Source organism: Mycteria americana, chromosome 1, assembly GCF_035582795.1.
Source record: "Mycteria americana isolate JAX WOST 10 ecotype Jacksonville Zoo and Gardens chromosome 1, USCA_MyAme_1.0, whole genome shotgun sequence".
NCBI classification, from domain to species: Eukaryota; Metazoa; Chordata; class Aves; order Ciconiiformes; family Ciconiidae; genus Mycteria; species Mycteria americana.
This window is the reverse complement of record NC_134365.1, coordinates 1,700,430-1,718,636: the sequence shown is the minus strand read 5'-3', so window position 1 is coordinate 1,718,636 and position 18,207 is coordinate 1,700,430. Positions and strand designations below refer to the sequence as shown.

Genomic DNA, 18,207 nt, shown 5'->3' with positions numbered 1-18,207 from the left:
GCTGGGAATAGCGGTGGTCTAACAATAGCATTTATATTGATAGTGTGGCTTGTATTATGGTGACGTATGCAAAACTCCATTTCGAAGTTCAGTTTTAGATTGATGTTCTTTTTTTTGATCTGCATAACAAACTTCAGGTATTGTTATTCCTGTAGGAAACCTTGAGGCAAGTGTTCTTCCTGCGGCTATCAGAAATAGGTGGACGTAAACTGGCATGGGTAATTTGTAAAACTCCCCTTGGGCTCTGTCTTCAGATAACTGATGTGCCTCTCGTTAGGGAGTTGAGAGGGAAGGGGGATAATTAAGCCTGAGCAGATGTGCTAGAACAAGCTCTTGGATCAGAAGCAGAAGGGCTGGGTGATGAGGCGATCCTGACTCCAGCAAGTGCAAACTGGCTCCTCTCTCCTGTCCCCCTCTCCAAGTGGATTTGGTGCTTCTGCTGGGTAGGAAGCTTTGCTTCGAAGAGCTTTAAAATGGCCAGCTGTGAGAGCACCTTCCAAACCCTTCCAGGGAAACTTCCCAGTCTCTCTCCAGCCCTTCCGTCTGTACGGCTCAGAGGTGCTTTCAGAGGAAACTGCCTGGCCACAGCCACGAGGACTATGTGTTCCTGTGTTTTAGCAACACCCTCTGCTGTTCTGCTGGTCATGTTATAAAAAAACCTACCTTTTTCCCTTCCTCCGATTGTAGTGGTGTTGCTTGTGCCAGAGCGGCTTTAATGAACCCGGGGCCTTCCCACGACGTGGTGAGATTGGACATTTGTGTGCAGAGGCTTAGTCGTGTAGCCAGGGAAAGCCGCAGCACTTGAGAAATAGCCTGGACGACTTGCTTTTGCATCTGATGCAGCTGCTGAGTGAAGGTCCAGTCTTCAAAGCCTGGAAACTGTTTAAAAAAAAAAAAAAAAAGAAGGTATTTGACATGACTGAATGCAGCATGGCGGGTGTCCCAGGGTGAGGGCACCCTCCGTTCTGGGCACCGGTGCCACCCCGGCTCTTGCCTCGCCGCGGTTTTGTCGATGGCTGGCGAGCTCAGGCCTGCTGGTGCATTCACATCTACAAACAAAGCCCCAAACGCTTTGTTAGGCTCCTTCCTTGGCAACCTTTCTGCCGCGTCCCTAAAGCTTGCTTTTCCGTTGCACGAGGAAGCTCGTGTGGGGATCATTGTTAGTCTCCAAGTATGGCTCTTTCATGTCTTCCTCTCGAACACAATGTATCTTTATACCTTAACCTTCAGGAAAATCCTGTGCAGTTAATCCTTTGGGAAAGGCCCAAAACCCCTCGGAAGCGCTTGAGACTTTTAAAAGTACTTGTTAGCAGGCGAGTATTTAACTTCTTGGTGCAAAAGCTGATGGTAGGAACTGGATGCAAGAGGAATTGCTGAGATTAACAGCAGCACCGGCCTGATTTCTTAAATTTCCAGGGCTGATAAAGAAGTTAACTTTTTACAGATGGCTTGGTGATTAACTGACAAAGCCATGCCATGTTTGCGGTTAGAGTTAGTGGCTTGATGGATGGGAAATGGCCCTCTACCTAACCTTGGAAATGTGTGTCTGTCGGTATTTTCTCGAGACTGATAGGTACAGCAGAAGCCGACCTGACTTGGAGGAGATAGAAAGCTGAGTGATAGACCCATCTTTATAAACTAAACCTTTAAATACAGATGGCCAAATGGACTGAACAAAATAAAGCTGAGGCAAAATCACTTGCCTTGCGCGTCTTGTCTGTTTACAGCCAGCACTGGGACATTGGATCTATTTATGGGATCTACTGAGGAAGCACTGAATAGGCTACAGTGCCCCATTGCTCTCATTCCATAGTAAGAATAAAGGGGATAATTGATTTAATAGCAATGACAGTGGTGTATTGGATTGTTGTAGGTATTTATGTACAAAACCGTGGCATGCAGGAAGCTCCTACAGCTTTTCTTTTAGCAAAACTGAACTGCAGTTTCCTGGTATGTGTGGCTGTTTGGTGTTTTCAATTTATATTGCAGGTGACTTAGAAAGAAGGAAAACAGTGTGTATAAGCTTCAGCTGCTGTATGTAACCGAGGTCTGAAAGGTGCTTGTTCCTAAATCACTTTTTTTTTTCCTGCTTTGGTTTGAGAGAAAACAGTGTATGGTCTGTGTTGGAAACTGTGGTCGTGGCTGTCATAACTTCACCAGTTCTGTGATTCAGATAGGGAGTAAAGTAATCTCTTGCTCTGTCCTTCAGGTCATTTGTTTGGGTTTAAAAAAAAAAAAAAAACAACAACAACAACAAAAAAACAATAAACCCCAACATTGCATGTAAAATCCTGCCTGAGCTGTTCTGTAAAATGTCGCTCCTGAGATACCTTTTAACAAGACCGAGGAGGGGAGAAGCAGATCTGATCCCTCTAGAAGTTCTGGCAGGCTCTGTCAGGACTCCTTGCTGTAGCACAGAGAAGAGGACAAATCTGATCCTCGTGGTTTTGCAAGCGGTCTATAAAAGGCATACTGCCCTTAGGTTCCCCATCACCATTTTCAGATGTGCCCTTACAAGGTGTGGGTGCTGTATCCACAGACTTGTTAATGGCCGTATGGGTGTAAGCTCCTTTGCATAGGCAAGAGATAGACAGCCCCAAGGGCGATGTTCATCCTGATGATTTTCCACCCACTAGCAAGCCGGTCTGGGAGTTGTCTGTTGAACCTGAGAATCAGCAGAAGAACAGAATTTAACTTTTTCTTGAAAAAAAATATTTCTAATAAAGTGGTTTGAAAGGAACAGAAATCCACAGGTGCCTCGGGGTATGATCCACCCTGAAACAAAGACCTGTATCTGGTAGAGCATCATGTGTTACTTCAAATTGGGCTGTTACAGGTGTTGGGAAATCTGGATTGAAGCCACACAATGACTTTTCCCCAGCGTTACTTGAGGTCAAGGGAATTGTTCTAATTTCTAGCTTAATTTTCAAATTTAGCTTGCTTTTGTTTCCTACACTCATGCTATAGGAATACCAGTGGTTTCTGAGATTTGTTTTAAAGCTTGTTTCTTTGAGGACTGGCAAGACAACAACCCTCTTCTGGGAAGGCTCAGAAATGTTGGAGCTTCTGGCTCAAGTAGCAAAGTATTCTGTAACAAACAAATACCAGTTGTGCCCTGTTCTTCAGAGGGAGAAATAATTTCCAAAATGTCTTTGAGAGACCTTATTGCTGTTCTGGCTGGTACAGAAAACAGATAGGTGGTGGTTCACTACTAGGATTTTTGATATTAAGCACATAAGCTCAGAACATTAATTGTTGTTGAATGCTTAAAATTGAAGAAGCTTTGTGAGGACCAGTGCTGCTTAATTTTTGCTGGCACTGTCCACTTCAACGCTTGCTCTGGGCTCCGAGTCTTATTTACAGTTTGAGCACAGCTTGCTCTAGCTGGCGTTTCAAATAGTTATTGCTGTCTCAATTCTGAAGACTACAGTTTACAAAATCCTTTAAAAAAGCCCAGTGCAGGTGTGACCTCAGTAAGCAAGAAATACATCCTTAAGTATTTCCATGTACTCTCACATCTGCCGGTGTGGGGTTGGAAGGAACTCTGCAAAACAATGCTACGCTGTAGATAGCTCAGTATCCTTGGTGTAAGAGGTGCTTATGGAGCAGCTCTGTCTTTTGTTTCTGCTCTGATGTTTCAGATACTCTGCTCCAGCTGTCGGCTCCATTAGGTTTATAGCAAAGGTCAGCAAAGCAAGCCTCTTCCATAGATTGGGTTTTAAAGCAAGCGGAGGCAATACATCTAAGTAGGTGCCCCACAGCTATCTTCCCAGTCATGTTGCCAACCCTTTTGTACTTGTTAGAAAGGCAGCCCGAGCAACTAACCATCTTGCTCTCATCACATATTCTTATCACGTGGACCAGTTCTTGGTGTGTTGCCAGGGTTTTTGCGCTAAACCAGCACTTCCTGGTGGGTCTCACCTCTGGTGTGCCTGTACACAAAAAAAAAGGAAAAATCCCACTGAATGATGTTCCTGGCAGGCCGTGGAGAGCTGTCGTGATATGTTATGCTGATTCCAAGGGAGTGGGATCCTAGACAGGACTTTAAATGTTTACTCCCCCCTCAATGTTTTAATAGTTCAAGCTTGAGTTTGTTTGTGCAAAGCTTCTTTTAGAGAAGACTTCAGGATTTTTGTTGAAGAGACATCCTGGTGTGAAGTGTTTATTAAAACAATTCTCAGGATTCCCATATTTAACACTTTCTCAATTCAGTGTTATGATGTAGCTCAAGCCGATGCAGCGTGTCAGCATCCCCTCGGTGAGTCTCTGTGGCCCAATTCAGCATCCCGTGCAGGCAAGAAAAGATCCTGGTAAAGGGGAGCAAAGAGGATGGGGACTCTCGTTCCAGAACTAGTAACTGCTCTGTGCCAAAGCATCTTAAAATTAAGCTCATGTTCAACAGAATATAACTCTGAATTTACCAGAATGAAAATATTTGCTTTGACACTTTCTCCTTCCCCTCTTTAAACTTTGTTCAAAATCAAGAACTTGAGATACTTCTAGATTTTTTTTTTCCTAAATAAAAACTCTTGCCAAAGCTCAGCTGCTGACCTCCTCTGCATCTGTCTGCTTTGACTACAAACATGGCATGTCCCAAGGGCTTTACAGCCTGAGGAGATGGTTGGTTGTACATTTGGGGTTTTATGTCGCTGTTGCTGAGGTGGCTCGACATGCTTGCAGTTTCTAAATGACTGTGTAGGTTTCTTGGAGTAAAAAAGTATTTCAGTAAAGTCTACGGAAACCTAAAACAAACTTCACTTGAGGGAAAAGGCCACATCTTAAAATAATACATATCTTCGGGAAGTCTAAATTAGCAAAGTATTCCAGCTGCGCAAACACGTGAAAAACATTTTGCTTTTAACAGACCTGGTACATTCTTGTAAAACGTGTGATGGGGCACAGCCCCCAAAACGCAGTTAAATCTTAGGCTTGGTGTCAGGTCTAGCACACGTTTGGGGTCACGCTCTCAATTCTGTGGTTTTACAACCACGGTTTCTCTTTCAGAAGCATTTTGGCACTTCTTGAATCCTCACGAAGAGGAAATCAACTGTAACGAACACAACTGGAAAAATAAATGATTGTATCTTCTCCTTCTGGTATTTCACTTAAAACGCATTTGAAATTTCTCGCTTGTTTGAGAAGTTTATTATTCGTACACTAAATACTCTGTTCCCACCACTATGTACAATCACCATGGTAACAAACTTCTCTTGATGGAAGCTGTAGCAATGCAAATATTATATCTAGTGGTTTAGCTTAGACACAGATGTATGACCACGTAAACTACTACTGCTGTCGTCTTCGATGCTTCTGGATCTGACTCTGGTTTCCCCCATGACTGACTTTGAATGTCAGCGTAGTGAATCCTGTGGCTTCTGGCTCGGTGGCTGGCTGAGGGTGCAACGTTCCCAATTATTTCCGCCTTGTTCACACAAGGTGAGCAGCTTGTATTGAACTCTTCTGGAAGGCTCAAGCATTGGGTCAGAGACCAGTGCAATCGTATCGTCGGTACCTTTTTGCCTCTCCGGTTATCCCAGAGAAGCCCAGGGCCTTATGGTCCTGTGTCGTGGCTCCATACGTTGTCTTCCTTGATAGTCCTTTCTGGCAGAATGCCTTTCTCAAACTGTGCAGTCATCTCTAGCTAGGATCCATTTAAGGAGTTTGCTAATTGACAGTTGCTTATCATTACAGACTAATTGCACTTAAATTCTCTTGGTAGGCAAGGCTATGTTGCGTTATGGTCATGCACGGGAACATCAGTTAAGCTGTAGTGATCACAACTTCATTCCGACTCCCTTTCATCAAGTCCAGTCCCTTCCTTTCACATTTAAAAATCTTGTGTGCCAGCTTCTTCTTACTTTGACTAATGCATCTCCCCGCCTTTCTCGAGCAGCACCTCAGCAACCCTCGTGCAGGTCACAGTTTTAAGTGGTTTCAAGCCATTTCTGTCCAACATGCTGCTCTTGGGACCAACCAGCGCCACACGTAGCACCGAAACACAGTCATCTTGCAAGCAAAGCTCCGCTGCGGTGCAAGTCAGAAGATGTCACCCTGGGCCTATACATGTTCTCATCCTGAATTGCGCTTGGCTAACGATACCTAGTAAAATGAGGGCCTGATGCTTGTACATGTTGTGTTCTTCCTTGTCTGTAAATGCAAATGAATCGCACAGTAATCAGCACCGCAAAACTGGTGTTTGGCTGCGGCGCTCATTATCTACTGTTAAAATGACACTGATTGTGTTCCCGTCTAATTTGATTGTGAGGGAGCTCTTGGTGCCACTGCCGCAATTAAATGTTGACCCATCCAGTGGAAGCTTGAGAACACAGTTTTAAACAAGTTTATTCCAATCTGTTTTCTCTACGGCAAAAAAATACGTATCTATCTGCTATCTCTTCTTCTAAACAAGTTGAAACTTTTCAAGGGAACAGCACAGAGTTGGGGAGGGCAATGAATTAATTTGTTTCCTGAAGGAAAAGAGCAGTATTACTCAATCCAGCATGGTATGAGATGTACCTTGTTGTCTTCTTGTGGTGGTTCCCTTCACTTCTGGTGAGGGAAGACCAGGTTTGAAGCCTGGAGTATCCTCTCTGTAGGAAAAATGCTGACTTAGCTTCTAATTGGTTCATAGCAGGCAACTCGTATGCAAAGTGTCTTCTGGGGAAAGCTGGCTTTCCTTCTACCTCTTCCTTATTACTCCAGTTTCTTGGCACAAAGTTCAGTGGAGAGCGGCCAGATGTAAATCATCAGGAGTGCCAAAGAAAGCAAGCCAGACTGGAGGGCTTGCTAGAGCAGCAGTTCCTTCTCCCCGAAACCCCGATCGCACTCGCGAGGTACCTTTCAGTACACGTGGCTGCGCTTGGAAGGTGCCTTTTGATGGGGATGCTGGTGACTAGGGTGTTTATCTTGGGGAAATTCGCTATCCTTCATGTGAAATTGTGAAGGGTGTGTGCAAAATAACTTAAGAATGCTCGCTCTTGTGTGATTTCTCATCTCTGTTGAAATCTAGTAGAGAAGTGGTGAGTAAGGTGTTTTTTTTTTTTTCCAAGCAAAACTGCATTTCTAACAAGAAAACGCTTGTGTGCAGTAAAATAAAAACTCAGCAACCAAGCGCAGGTTGCTGTTCAGTTATTCATTCGCTATTCCCTCACTTCCAGAGCATTTTCGGCTGCAATCGTAACCGGCTGTCATGTTGCAATGAGTGAAACCACTTCTGTGTAATGCTGTCCCCAGTTCAGTTGTCGCAGCGGTAAGGAGGGTGGAGGGATGGGAAAACTGGTTGTCTTCAGAGCTTTCCACAACTGCCCACAAGTGACTTGCTGTCCTCCTTCTTTATGCTGTAGGATTTAAGTGAGTTTTGTGTCTTTCAAAGCTGTGGTGTTCCTGGGCAGTCCCAATTCAGATGAAGGAAGACCGAGGTTTGCCCCAGGTACGTGAAGATAAACTGCAGATTGCCCCAGTGGCGTCTTCCCTTCTTGGGGCTGGTGCAGACCGTGAGGCCGTGGATACCAACACCAGAAATTGTGCAACGTAATATCCTTGGCAAATAGCGAACCTATTTCTGGGGCTAGAAAACCCCTTTGTTTGAAGCTGGAAACTGTGAGCAGTGCCCTGTGGCAACGAGAATAACTAGCTTGGGGGAAAAACAATGGATTTTAATAATCTGAATGGGTTTAGCCTGGAGTTCTCGAGGATTTCGCAACAAACTAGGTGACTAGAAAGTGCTGCCTCTTGCTGCTCAAAGAAATCACAAGAGGTTCTTTTTTCTTTATACCCTTTTTCACTTCTGACTAAGTGTCCTTTCTTCTGGTGTGCTGTAGGGACAGACAGAGAAGTGTGAAGAAAGTTAAATGTGAGTAAAGGACAGGGACTTTTACTTGGGGAAAATAAGAATAAATATTCCTGATGCTTAAAGCATCAAAGTCCTGGTGCCGGCTGTGGTTTCACGTGTGCAACTGGCACCTCGGGTAACCTGTATCAGGTAAAGGCAGGGAGTTTAGAGGAGGGAAGGCAAGCTACGACAGCTTGGAGGCAGGGAGGCGACTGAGCTGAACTTGCCCTTTTGCTGCCCGTGCGTCAGTGTAACCGGTAACGCTGCTAAATCACAGGGCTCCTTACAGATAACTGCAGGTTGTGTAAGTGCTTCTTAGAGTGGAACTTGTTCGCCTTTGTAAGAAAATAAACATGAATAACCATCAGTCCCGATGTTAGAGGCTATTTTTGTTGCAAAATTCTGCTTGCAAATACTTCAGAAGAATTCACACCTCTGATGCCTCGAACAAGCAGAGCGGTGCTTTCTGTACCACAAGCAGCTGGAGTGGCTGCACTTCCATCGCATGGGTGGTGTAGTGGTACTCACTGCCTGCAAAGCTCTTTGTGAAGGAAAAAATCAACCATATTAATCTTATTTTTAAAACACCCTTTGTCACAAAATACGCAGATGGTGAGTTATTTCCTCAAAGATAGGTTCTCAGCTGCTTAGGTAGCAGAGCTGGATGATTTCTTTTTTTTAAATATACACAGATGTGGTCTTACCGCTTTCCCCTCCAATTCAGAATGTCTTCTCTGGTGAGGTCCTTCACCTGGAAGGATAGCTGTAGACAAGTCTCCATAAGTAAGAGAAGACATGGCAGAGATCCTTAGAAGGCAGGAACTTGCTTTCTGGTAATGACCATCGACCTATCTGCAACTCATATTGAGGTGCGTGTAGATAAATATACAACTTTTATTTTTATTTTTCCCTGAGGCATTCCAGCTTTCTGCTTTGTCTGCTGCTTTGGGGCAGGGTGTTCATGGCCACTTGTGTCACTAAGCTTGTAAAAATATTTTCAGTGAAATATTTTTAGCTGGAAAACTGATTTGCCCAAGCTTATAACTTACGTTAATTTTAAAGAAACTTAATGAAGGGATTTTTTTTTTAAGGCTAAATGTTTGCCAGGAAAAAAACCACTCAACCCTGCAAACAGACTAGCCATCTGTTGGCCGCGATGTTCATCTGGGATTTTGGGAGATCTGGGTGTGAACTCGAATCCTAACAAATTTTTTTTATTACTGCAGGGGAGATCCAGCCCTGCGGTGGTGGGTGGCCCCGCATGAGGATGAGGGAATGGGAACTTGACCCTGGAACAGGCAAATCCACAGTGGCCAGTCTATTTCTGACTGATGGTTGGGCAGTCTCTCGCTCTCCAGATCTGAAAGGTTTTGTGTGTTTTTTGTCCCAATGCAGAATAGGCAAAATGCTTTAAATCACTTTTCATTCTGACCGAAGAAACAATTTCATACGAGCTCAACCCTGAACAATAGAGCCTTGATCTTGATAGGGGGCTCTGGATGTTACTGTAATGCTAATACGTGGCGCGGTTGGCCTTTGCGCTTCTGGCACATTTCAGGCACTATATAGGGAGTCTGTAATCAGCTGCAGAAAAATTCCCTTCTGTCTCTCTCCTAGCAACCCCTTCGGAACTGATATTTGAAAATAAGCTTGCTTTCTATATCATCGTCTAAATATTTTCGACACTTAGTGTCATTAAAATTCTCTTAATGGTTTTGGGACTAAGATCATTTATCTTCAGGTCCTCAGGACTCCCTTCTAGCTTCTGTGGTCTTAAGGTAAAGCTTTTGAACTTCTTATCTGTTAGAAACCTGACTTGTATCCAGATTTTGCTCTTTTCTCTTGACTTTTACACTGGCTATATTTGACACAAAGTCAAATTAGTATACTGAGATTATAAGGAGATAAAAGCAGCAAGGCCATAAGTCACCTAGACTAGTAGGAGCAAGCTGAGAGTCTTGAAAGGGATTTGTTTGTATTTTTGTTAAACATTTTAGCGCATGTGATGTGTTACAGGCTGGTTTTGTAGCTCTGTAATCTTGACCCCATATACCCACGGTGTAGCCGTGTGCCCTGCTGTGGAAGCAAGGCAGACTGCTCGTACCAGTATGAACCACTGGATCACCACTGGAATTGAGAACGTTAAAGTCTTTATCCATTACCTGCTCATTCTCTTTCTGCAAATCTGAATAATGAAGAGTGCAGTGACACAGAGCGTGAGCATAGAGGAATTCGTCTAGACAGAGTAGACTAAAACAAGGTGAGGGGTTTGTGGTCTTCCCCATAAATGCTGACTGCATGTTTGAAGCCCTGAGCACTCACAGGAGTGCTTTCTGCACAGATTTACATCAGTAGCTGATGAAAGAGGTGGATGGGAATCCTGGACGTGAACGTAGATACCAGGGGAGAAGTGCACGGGGGGTTGCTGTGAAAAGTCTGGTCACCTTAATTGTGGAAATCTTGCTCCAAATTCTTGATTCTCTTTTCCTGGGGCTTCCTGAAGCTGTACTCTGTTTTCTGAAGACCTGGAACATTTTCTCCTTCCTGGGAGCTAGTTGGGCTTGCTGCAGGATTCGGCATCAGGCCCTGTCTAGCTCTGAATGCAGGAGAGGGGGTTCGTTGTGCCCTAGGTGCAACTGGGTTCCTTAAATCTTGTGGGTCTCCAAGCTGGCAACTTCTTCTTGGATCTGAGACAGCTGATTAATTGCTGGCGTGTTTGGAATGGGATTCATTTGGGATTTGGTTGTAAGATTTTTGCCTTATGGAAAAAATCTGTCTGAGCTGAGAAAATAGTTGGGTCAGAGCCTGCATTCTTTACTCAGAGATACATTGCCCTCAACCATGGTGGAGCTTTCTCTGGGAATGTGATCCAGAGGGACAGACCTCCAAATGTGTCAAGTCCCTTCTGCCGCTCCCCTGTGCCTTTCCCTTGTGCTGCTATAGGGTTCCCTGGTACAGCTTTGTGGGATGGAGAAGCCTTGAGCTCTGCCTTGGGTTCCCGGTCTTCCTGGAGCCCCAGCTTGTGCAATAAATGTTTTCTGGGGATCACGTGTGCTAAGGGAATGGATCTGAAGACTTCCTGGAGATGGAAAGAGCTTGTAGTGTGTAAGTGTTCTTTCTGTAATTGCTCCATGCGCTTCTCCCACTAGTGCTCTCAATCATTTTGTTAGTGGGATTTCAAGGCTTCAGATCTCTGGACATCTCTACCTTTAGAGAAAACTTGGTGGAGAGGGGGAGGGGAAGACTGTTCACCCCACTTGTGTTAGAAAGTGGGGGCTCATGTGGAATTCACCTCATGCCCAGGAAAGAGGGCTTCCCCAGCTTCCTCAGTTCTGCTGATGCATTTCCAGAGACTTCCCCTGTGTTGATATAAGGGCTTTATTGCTGAAATTCACTTTGTTTTCAGCCTGTCCCCAAACTCTTGTATCATGTTAATAAACGCTGCGGTTCTTTCCAAACACAGCATCCGCATCCCAATACATACCCCCTTCATGAACGTAACTCATTTGCTGGGGTTTTTTGTAGGAATTTTAGGTCCTTGCCACAACAGGGAGAATAATCAAATATGGCACCACATTGCTTACTAATAGTTTTTTGAACTTGGGAACACTAGGACTGAGTCTGAGTGCAGAAAGCTCTGCTTTAATTTATGGTCGGTATTAACTTGTGGAGCCGAAGAGCATATAAGCTGCAGCTGCTCAGGAGCTTGCTCTGAAGATCAGGCTGGGAGAGCTGTTTTTTATTAAGTGGTACTTGATTTAGGCCTAAGTAAAACCATTTGTATTTAACCTGATCCGCGAGGCTGCTGTAAGTGTTAACATACTTCAGTATTAAACGTTTCACTCTGGGGCATCATCATACACGGCGGGTTCGTGTAAGAGCCCATTTCTGAACCTGGAATAGTTATCCATTAGATGAGCGTGTACATTTTCAAAGGAACTTAAATTCAGTCAAGCCTATATTTAAAACTTACTGTCATGGTACTGGGTGATGTGAAAAGATCTGGTAACAAGTGTCCCTTAATATCAGGTCTGAAGCAAGCTGCAATACTTTGGTGCTAAGCTACTCTCCGCAAACTGGTAGGGATGTAGCTTTTCCCAGAGATGCCCGTTGGCTTTTAGCAGAGAAATCACTTGCACTTGGGGCAGTTAGGCATCGATCTGCCCTTTGTGAGCTGCTCTTGGGTGACTGCCAGGTGCAGTGAGCTACTTGCCATTTAACTGTATGGCAGAGAAGCTTATGCTGAAGTAAGAAAACTCTTGAGCCAAAACAAACCGCTATAAACTTTTCTCCCTCCCCATGAGAATGAGGGGAAGAAGGTTATTGCGTCCAAATTCTTTTGGAGCTGGCACTGTGGGAAAACTCTTTCCAATCTGGGAGTCATTGTACTTGAGGAACTGTAATAAATCCTGACGGACCCCGCAGATGGGACTTGGATCTCCTGCATACGAGTGCGCACACAGACTGCCGGGATTGAATTGGCGCTTCTGGATACAGGAGCCTCTTCTCTTAAAGTAGTTTGTGGTGCACCTTAAGCAGACTTCATGGATCGTGATGGGAGATCAGGGATGGGTCTCCTTGAGAATTATTTGTTTCCCAGGCACTTATGTTCCCAGTGGGTCAGGAATATTTAAGTGAGCGTGTATGTGTGTGCCCAGGCGCATGGGTGCCTGGTTGCTCAGTGCCATGAAGGTGCGAGGGGGTCCGTGTAATTGCTGCAAAGTGGAGAGCTTCCTGGGCAAATTTTGTGCCTTGAAAGCAGAAAACCTTTTGCATTAGAGTGAAAAATCTTGGTTGTAAAAGGGAACCTGGCTTCAGTTCCTCTTAGCCTGAGCGTTTCTGCCAAGCTCGCTGCTGTGATGTTAAGGATCTTTTCTTAGATATTCTGTGCTGTTGACCCCTTCTGTCAAATGGGGGCAGCCTCTGTGGTGCAGAGCTGAAGCAGTCTGAAGTTCAGGTGGGAATAAACCTTTGATTTTTCTCCTGCTCTGTTTTTTTTCCGATGCTTCCCTCATAATTCATATTAAGATTATCGATTAAAGGTAATTGCTGTAGGATATTATTCACAATCCATTAACCCTGATTTATAGCAGAATTCTTCAGCAAGCTTGGGTGCTGAAACATCACCGTTAATTGTCTTAACTGAGCCTTACTTGAAATGAAGATTTCTTGCCTTTCCGTTTGTATTCTCCTCTTCCCAAAGCACTGGCGCTTTGATTCTTTCCTTTAAATGTTGAGAAATACAGTTGTTCTTTTCACACTGTAACAGGGCCTCATAATCTCGCCCTTCTGCCATCTCTCCAAAGACGTGGAGTTTTTTGGTCTTGCAAGTCAAATTAACATGAGATTGCCGTAATTTGCATCGTAGCTGTGGGAGGCCGTCTGACAGCGCCGAAGGCAGCCAAGGAGAATTGAATTCATCAGCTCTCGCATTTGTCAGAGCAGGGACTGGGGCGAGTTCTGCTCCTCTAATCTGGGCAGGAGAGTAAACATTTAATGTGAGAGGTTGGCAAGGGTGACTTTCTGCTTTGTGGCTCATCTCCTGAGCGCTGGAAAGGAGAGAGGTCTCTCTGAGTCCTGGCCTCACCTCCGAGCCTTGCTCCTGGGGTTCGTGTCTGTGTGCGGTGAGGCTTTGGAGCTGTTGCTGTTTCTAGATTTTTAGCTCCCCGCCACAGCCCGAATATGTTTCCAAATACGTTGCTGATAGGGACTTGGCTTTTTCTTAAATCGGAGCTGACGCTGTGCAGAAGGAGATGGAAAACACTAAGCAGCTCTGAGGGGAGGGGAGGCATCATCTCAGGATTGCTCAATGCAGGGGGAGGGATTCTTCAGTGTGTAGAATTGGCTTTTACTAACGTCATTGTGGTGGTGTGGTCACTTAGATGTGTCAAGACGCTTAAATTGCATGTTGTAGAATATTTTGAATGTTTGGTTTTAAACTATTTGGTTTGACAGGCTTCTAGCAAGCTACCCGGATCTGAGTAAATGGGTTTTGTTCCCCAGATTAAATGTTTTCCTTTACTTGATGTATCAGTATTGAGAGCAAACACGAAGTCACAATCTTAGGAGGACTCAATGAATTTGTTGTGAAGTTTTATGGACCACAAGGAAGTAAGTATATGACCCAGCCCTTCTATAAAAACAAACTAATGGCTCATGGTGGGGAACAGTGAAATGACACATTCTTCTGGAGTGGAAGAAGAGATGAGCAAATCTAAGTGGGAGTGAGAAATCAAAGGGTAGCAGTATTTGAAGGCTGCTCTCTCAAGGGCAGGGAGAAATACAACTGTGAGCATTAACGCCGATGAACCACCTCCCTTGGAGCTGAGCAGGGCTGGATACTGCCTTTGGACAACGAAGCCCTCTGCTATGGCCTTAAGCACCGCTCTTGTTGATCCTTAGCTTTTCTAGACCTGGCTCATAAGTATTGCATCAGTCATCTGAATTTTTGCGGAGTTTGTAATTAAGATGGCTTTTCTAGTGACTAGATCATAAATCAGGTCTCAAGTGTACCTTAATTTAGTAACATCTCTAAAGGTAAGTAGATTATTTCAAAGTCTCTGTTTTTAATAAGGCTCTTGTGTCTTTGTGTCAAGATCTTCTGCAGTATCAGTTAAAATCATGTATTTCTTGTCAGGCATCACAGGAAAAAGGCTTTTACCGTAGGAGGTTTGATATGAAATCTTACCCCCTGATGGAGCTAAGTATTCTTCCAAAGATGTGTTTTGCTTAATGCTGTAGTTCTATTTATTCTCTCCCAAGTTATGAAGTGTCTAATACCTGCATTTCTTTCATTGCAGCACCATATGAAGGTGGAGTATGGAAAGTTAGAGTCGACCTTCCTGATAAATACCCTTTCAAATCCCCGTCTATAGGTAACCAATAATCACTTTCAGTCAAAATTGCGTTACTGTTTATGCAGGAGAGATGTTATTGCTTGCAGTATTGTTGCAGGTGAAGTTGCACCAACCCTCAGTGCAGTCATAGGATCTTTACTTCAAGTCTGCAGAATGCTTTTATCATAGACTTCCAGATATCACGTGCCAAGCAGAGAGGAAGTTTGGTCTTTTGGCTGAAGGGCTAGGAGCTGGAAATGTGATTTGGTCACATGTTTGTGTGTTGATGAACTGAGTCTCTCTACCGTGTGCTTTTTTTAATAATATATCCATTCGTGGGTAAGGTGCAGGATACCACAGTGAGTGCAGGAGACTGTTTATATAAAATGACTCATTTAGTGGGGAGAGCAAAGACCACAGTACATGGTCACGGTCTTGGGGTGAACCTAGCTTTTGGGACCTCTTGTCCAAAAGCGGATGGAAGTGAAGGCAGGAGCTGAAGCCACTGTCCTCTTGGACTAGGTGATGCATATGTGGAAGAACACAGAAGGAGGGACCTATCACCAGAAAAATTGCAGCTGGCTAGACTGGTCAGGCTTGTTTAACCTTCGAGAGCAAATAGGAAGTTTGATAAGGAAATGTTCTTTAGATTGTATCCATCCTATCTTCATCCTTGGGTAACGGTGATCTAACTTGGATGTCTTCTGGTACCTAACTTTATTCCAATCGCTTAAGCTATAAATAAAATAGCCAATATTGCTTGAAAAACTGGAGCAGACGCATGAAGTTCCAACATCTCTATTCTGGCTTATGAAATAAGCGCTGGTAACTCAGTGACATGGCGCTTCTCTGTCAGAAGGGCATGCTTGTGGCTCAAGCCACCGAAGGACTCTAAAGAATGGAGAAAACTGCCCGAGGAGAACTGATGTGGAAACTTGACTATATGGGTTGGACAAGATAGGTCCCTTCCAATATCAACATCCTGATTTGGAGTTGATAAGTATTGGCTGCTTTCTTAAAATAGACTCTTACGCTAAGAGTGCCTTCTATTTCAGATCGCTCTCTCTCTGGTGTGAGAAATAATCTGTCTAGTTCCAAATGTGAACCATGCCTTTTGGGAAAGAGCGACGCTGGTTTTACGCCATCCTTTACCTTTCTTTTTTTCTGTTGAAACCTTAACTGAGCCGCAGAAATGTGCACGCAGCTGAGTAACAACGCAGTATTGCTGCAGCTATGCAAACCCTTTTCTCCTTCCTCTTGAGTCGGCTCTGAAACTTGTTATAAACCTCTTAGGTTAGAGACTGTTCACAAGATGCACAGTATGTTATTTGGTGCCAGTCAGGTTTCCCTCCCCGCTTCTCAAGTGCCACAAGCTGATGCAGATCAGGGTACTGTCATGTTGGCAATTTTAAATGTGGGCTGACTACAGACAACTCTCAAAAAACATAAAACCCAGTTTCCTTGTTGTTAATTGCTTTGGTGCTAGTCTACTCAAGATTATTTTTCTCTCTCCTCGTGTTCTTCCTGTGTGTATCAGAAATCAACGTTGCTGGCTTAAAGCAAAAACAAGCTTTCTTTCCAGTAGCCTGTGAAGCCAGTGCAGCTATATGTTTGGCCAGGCTCTTGTATATTCACAGTGCTGTTGATTTAGGCTCCAGTTAGTTGCATGGAAGGTGGTAGTTTTGATCTTTTGGTGGTTTGGCTTGGAGGCTGTTTAGTGCTGGTTGGGATAGGCGGGAGTAAAAGGCAGCCTGGGATCAGAGCCGGCCCAGCTGTATTGTCAGAACTGACACCACAAGGATGGCCTTTCTCCTTGTGAATTTGGGGAGAGCGGTGGGGGTGGGAGGGGGTTATTTTCTGCTCAAGTTGCTTTGTCCCTTCTAATGTTGCTTTTGCTGTCTTCCTTTTAGTACAGCAGCTTTCTATCCGTCAGCTTGCTTATACCCACTGTGTTGTGACTGTCTTATTCTGGACTCGTTGCAGCTTCTAGCATGCTTCCCTGGCCCTGCGAGTCTCTGCATGGCTGAAAACCAACTCTTCTCTTGCTGAGCTCCCCAAAAGGCTGGCTCTTGCTCTAGGGCCTGCTTTACCGTCTGTTGGGTGAGGGCTGCCGGAAGCGCAGGTTACCTCCCGGGCGAAGCAGCGTGCAGCTGAGGTTTCAGGTTGAATAAACAGTCGAAGCTAGACAAGAGCTGGCTTAGCAAAGCAGGGCTCAGCTCTACTGTAGGGAGGAAAGAGCTGGGGAGTGGAAGTGCCAAGGGGAGCGCTAGGACCCGGGGAAGTTCCCAACCAGCTGCAGGAAAAAGTTTGTTTTTCTTTGTCTGGTTCCCATTTCTGCTGCCCCAGCCCAGCTTATCTGGACAGCCAGGGCTGAGTGACGTCCCCTTCCTCTGGGCCAGCCTGATCTCCGCACCGCTGCTCTGAGGCAGACTCGGTGTGTGGTGCCTGATACCGCTGGTTTTGGCATTACAGATAGCTCCAGAGCAAGCTTTCATCCCAGCTGAACGAGGAGCGTTCCTAGGTGTGGAACAAGCTTGTGAATGAGACGAGATCCTGTTCTCTCCCAGGTCTGCCTGTTCCAGTGAGCACGGGTGTCCTAACCCAGCAGTCCTCAACCAGCTTGAGCTCTGGGGTAGGAATTAGTAGGAAAGAAATTTGCCGTGGCAATCTCTGATCTGTAAAGAGGTGGGAAGTGAAGGATTTCAGAGATGGTGGAGCCCGTAAATGGACAGAAGGTCATCCCAGAGCACACATGTAGCTTGTTTGCAGCCCTTCTGTTCTCAGCACTGCATAGCTCCCACTGTGGTGATGACATGCAGAGTTCAAATTGTCTGTGTAAGTCACTTGTATAAAGTATAGAATCCAGCAGTTTCTTTTCCTTTAATAAATTACACTTTTATGCCAAAGCTTAAAGCCAAAATGCTGTTCTTGCAGCTTTCCTTGTTCCCCTAGTCCTGTAGGCTAACATTTTCTTTCCATCTTAGAAAAATCTTAATGCAGTCTTGAACATGGCATGGGCTGTTTGCAGCAAATAACATGATGGCTTGAAGCATATCCATGCGTTCTAGAAAGCCGCTTCTGAAAAATGACTACTAATAGTTGCTTTCTAATCGGTTCAAATTGCTTTTATCCCAGCATGGCTCTGAGTATAAAGTACATGAAAACTTGTTGTTCTCTTCTAAAGTGCGACTGACAAACCTGAATAGAAAAGGTTTTTAAAGTGAGTTCCAAATTTGTCATCTGAAAAGGTGCGGACCTTTTCTTCAGCCCTAAATGAGCGGTGGTCCTCTTTGCCTTTGAGGGTCTTCTAGCAGAAGCCTTTGCTCGGTGTAGTGGCTCTTCTCCTGCCAAATCTTTGCTCCCTTGTCCCATCCACAGCTAGCTCCCTTCTCAAATATGTGTGGTGCTTATTTCCTGCCCTTCTCAGGTTGGTAATTATTGCTGTAGGCTATTAAACGATGCTGCCTCAGGGACAGTGCTCTCCAGACAATGCAGGTTAAAGACCTCTGCTTAAAGACCCAAACCATCCTGGGATCTATG

At 44.7% G+C, this 18,207-nt stretch overlaps 1 protein-coding gene and 1 long non-coding RNA gene across 3 annotated transcripts in view; both read left to right on the top strand.

Annotated features, from left to right (window-relative positions):
• Nucleotides 1-18,207, top strand: part of UBE2H (ubiquitin conjugating enzyme E2 H) — a 52,666-nt gene that overhangs the window by 14,047 nt on the left and 20,412 nt on the right. The window contains exons 2-3 of one of the 2 annotated variants that reach the window (XM_075511996.1): nucleotides 13,866-13,942; nucleotides 14,632-14,706. In XM_075511996.1, the coding sequence (XP_075368111.1) occupies nucleotides 13,866-13,942; nucleotides 14,632-14,706 (152 nt within the window). The remainder of the gene's footprint in view (nucleotides 1-13,865; nucleotides 13,943-14,631; nucleotides 14,707-18,207) is intronic. The other variant, XM_075512081.1, reaches the window with a different exon arrangement.
• Nucleotides 966-8,761, top strand: LOC142414685 (uncharacterized). The gene is made up of 3 exons (XR_012777163.1): nucleotides 966-6,833; nucleotides 7,158-7,249; nucleotides 7,344-8,761. It is a non-coding gene; the product is annotated as an uncharacterized LOC142414685 (long non-coding RNA).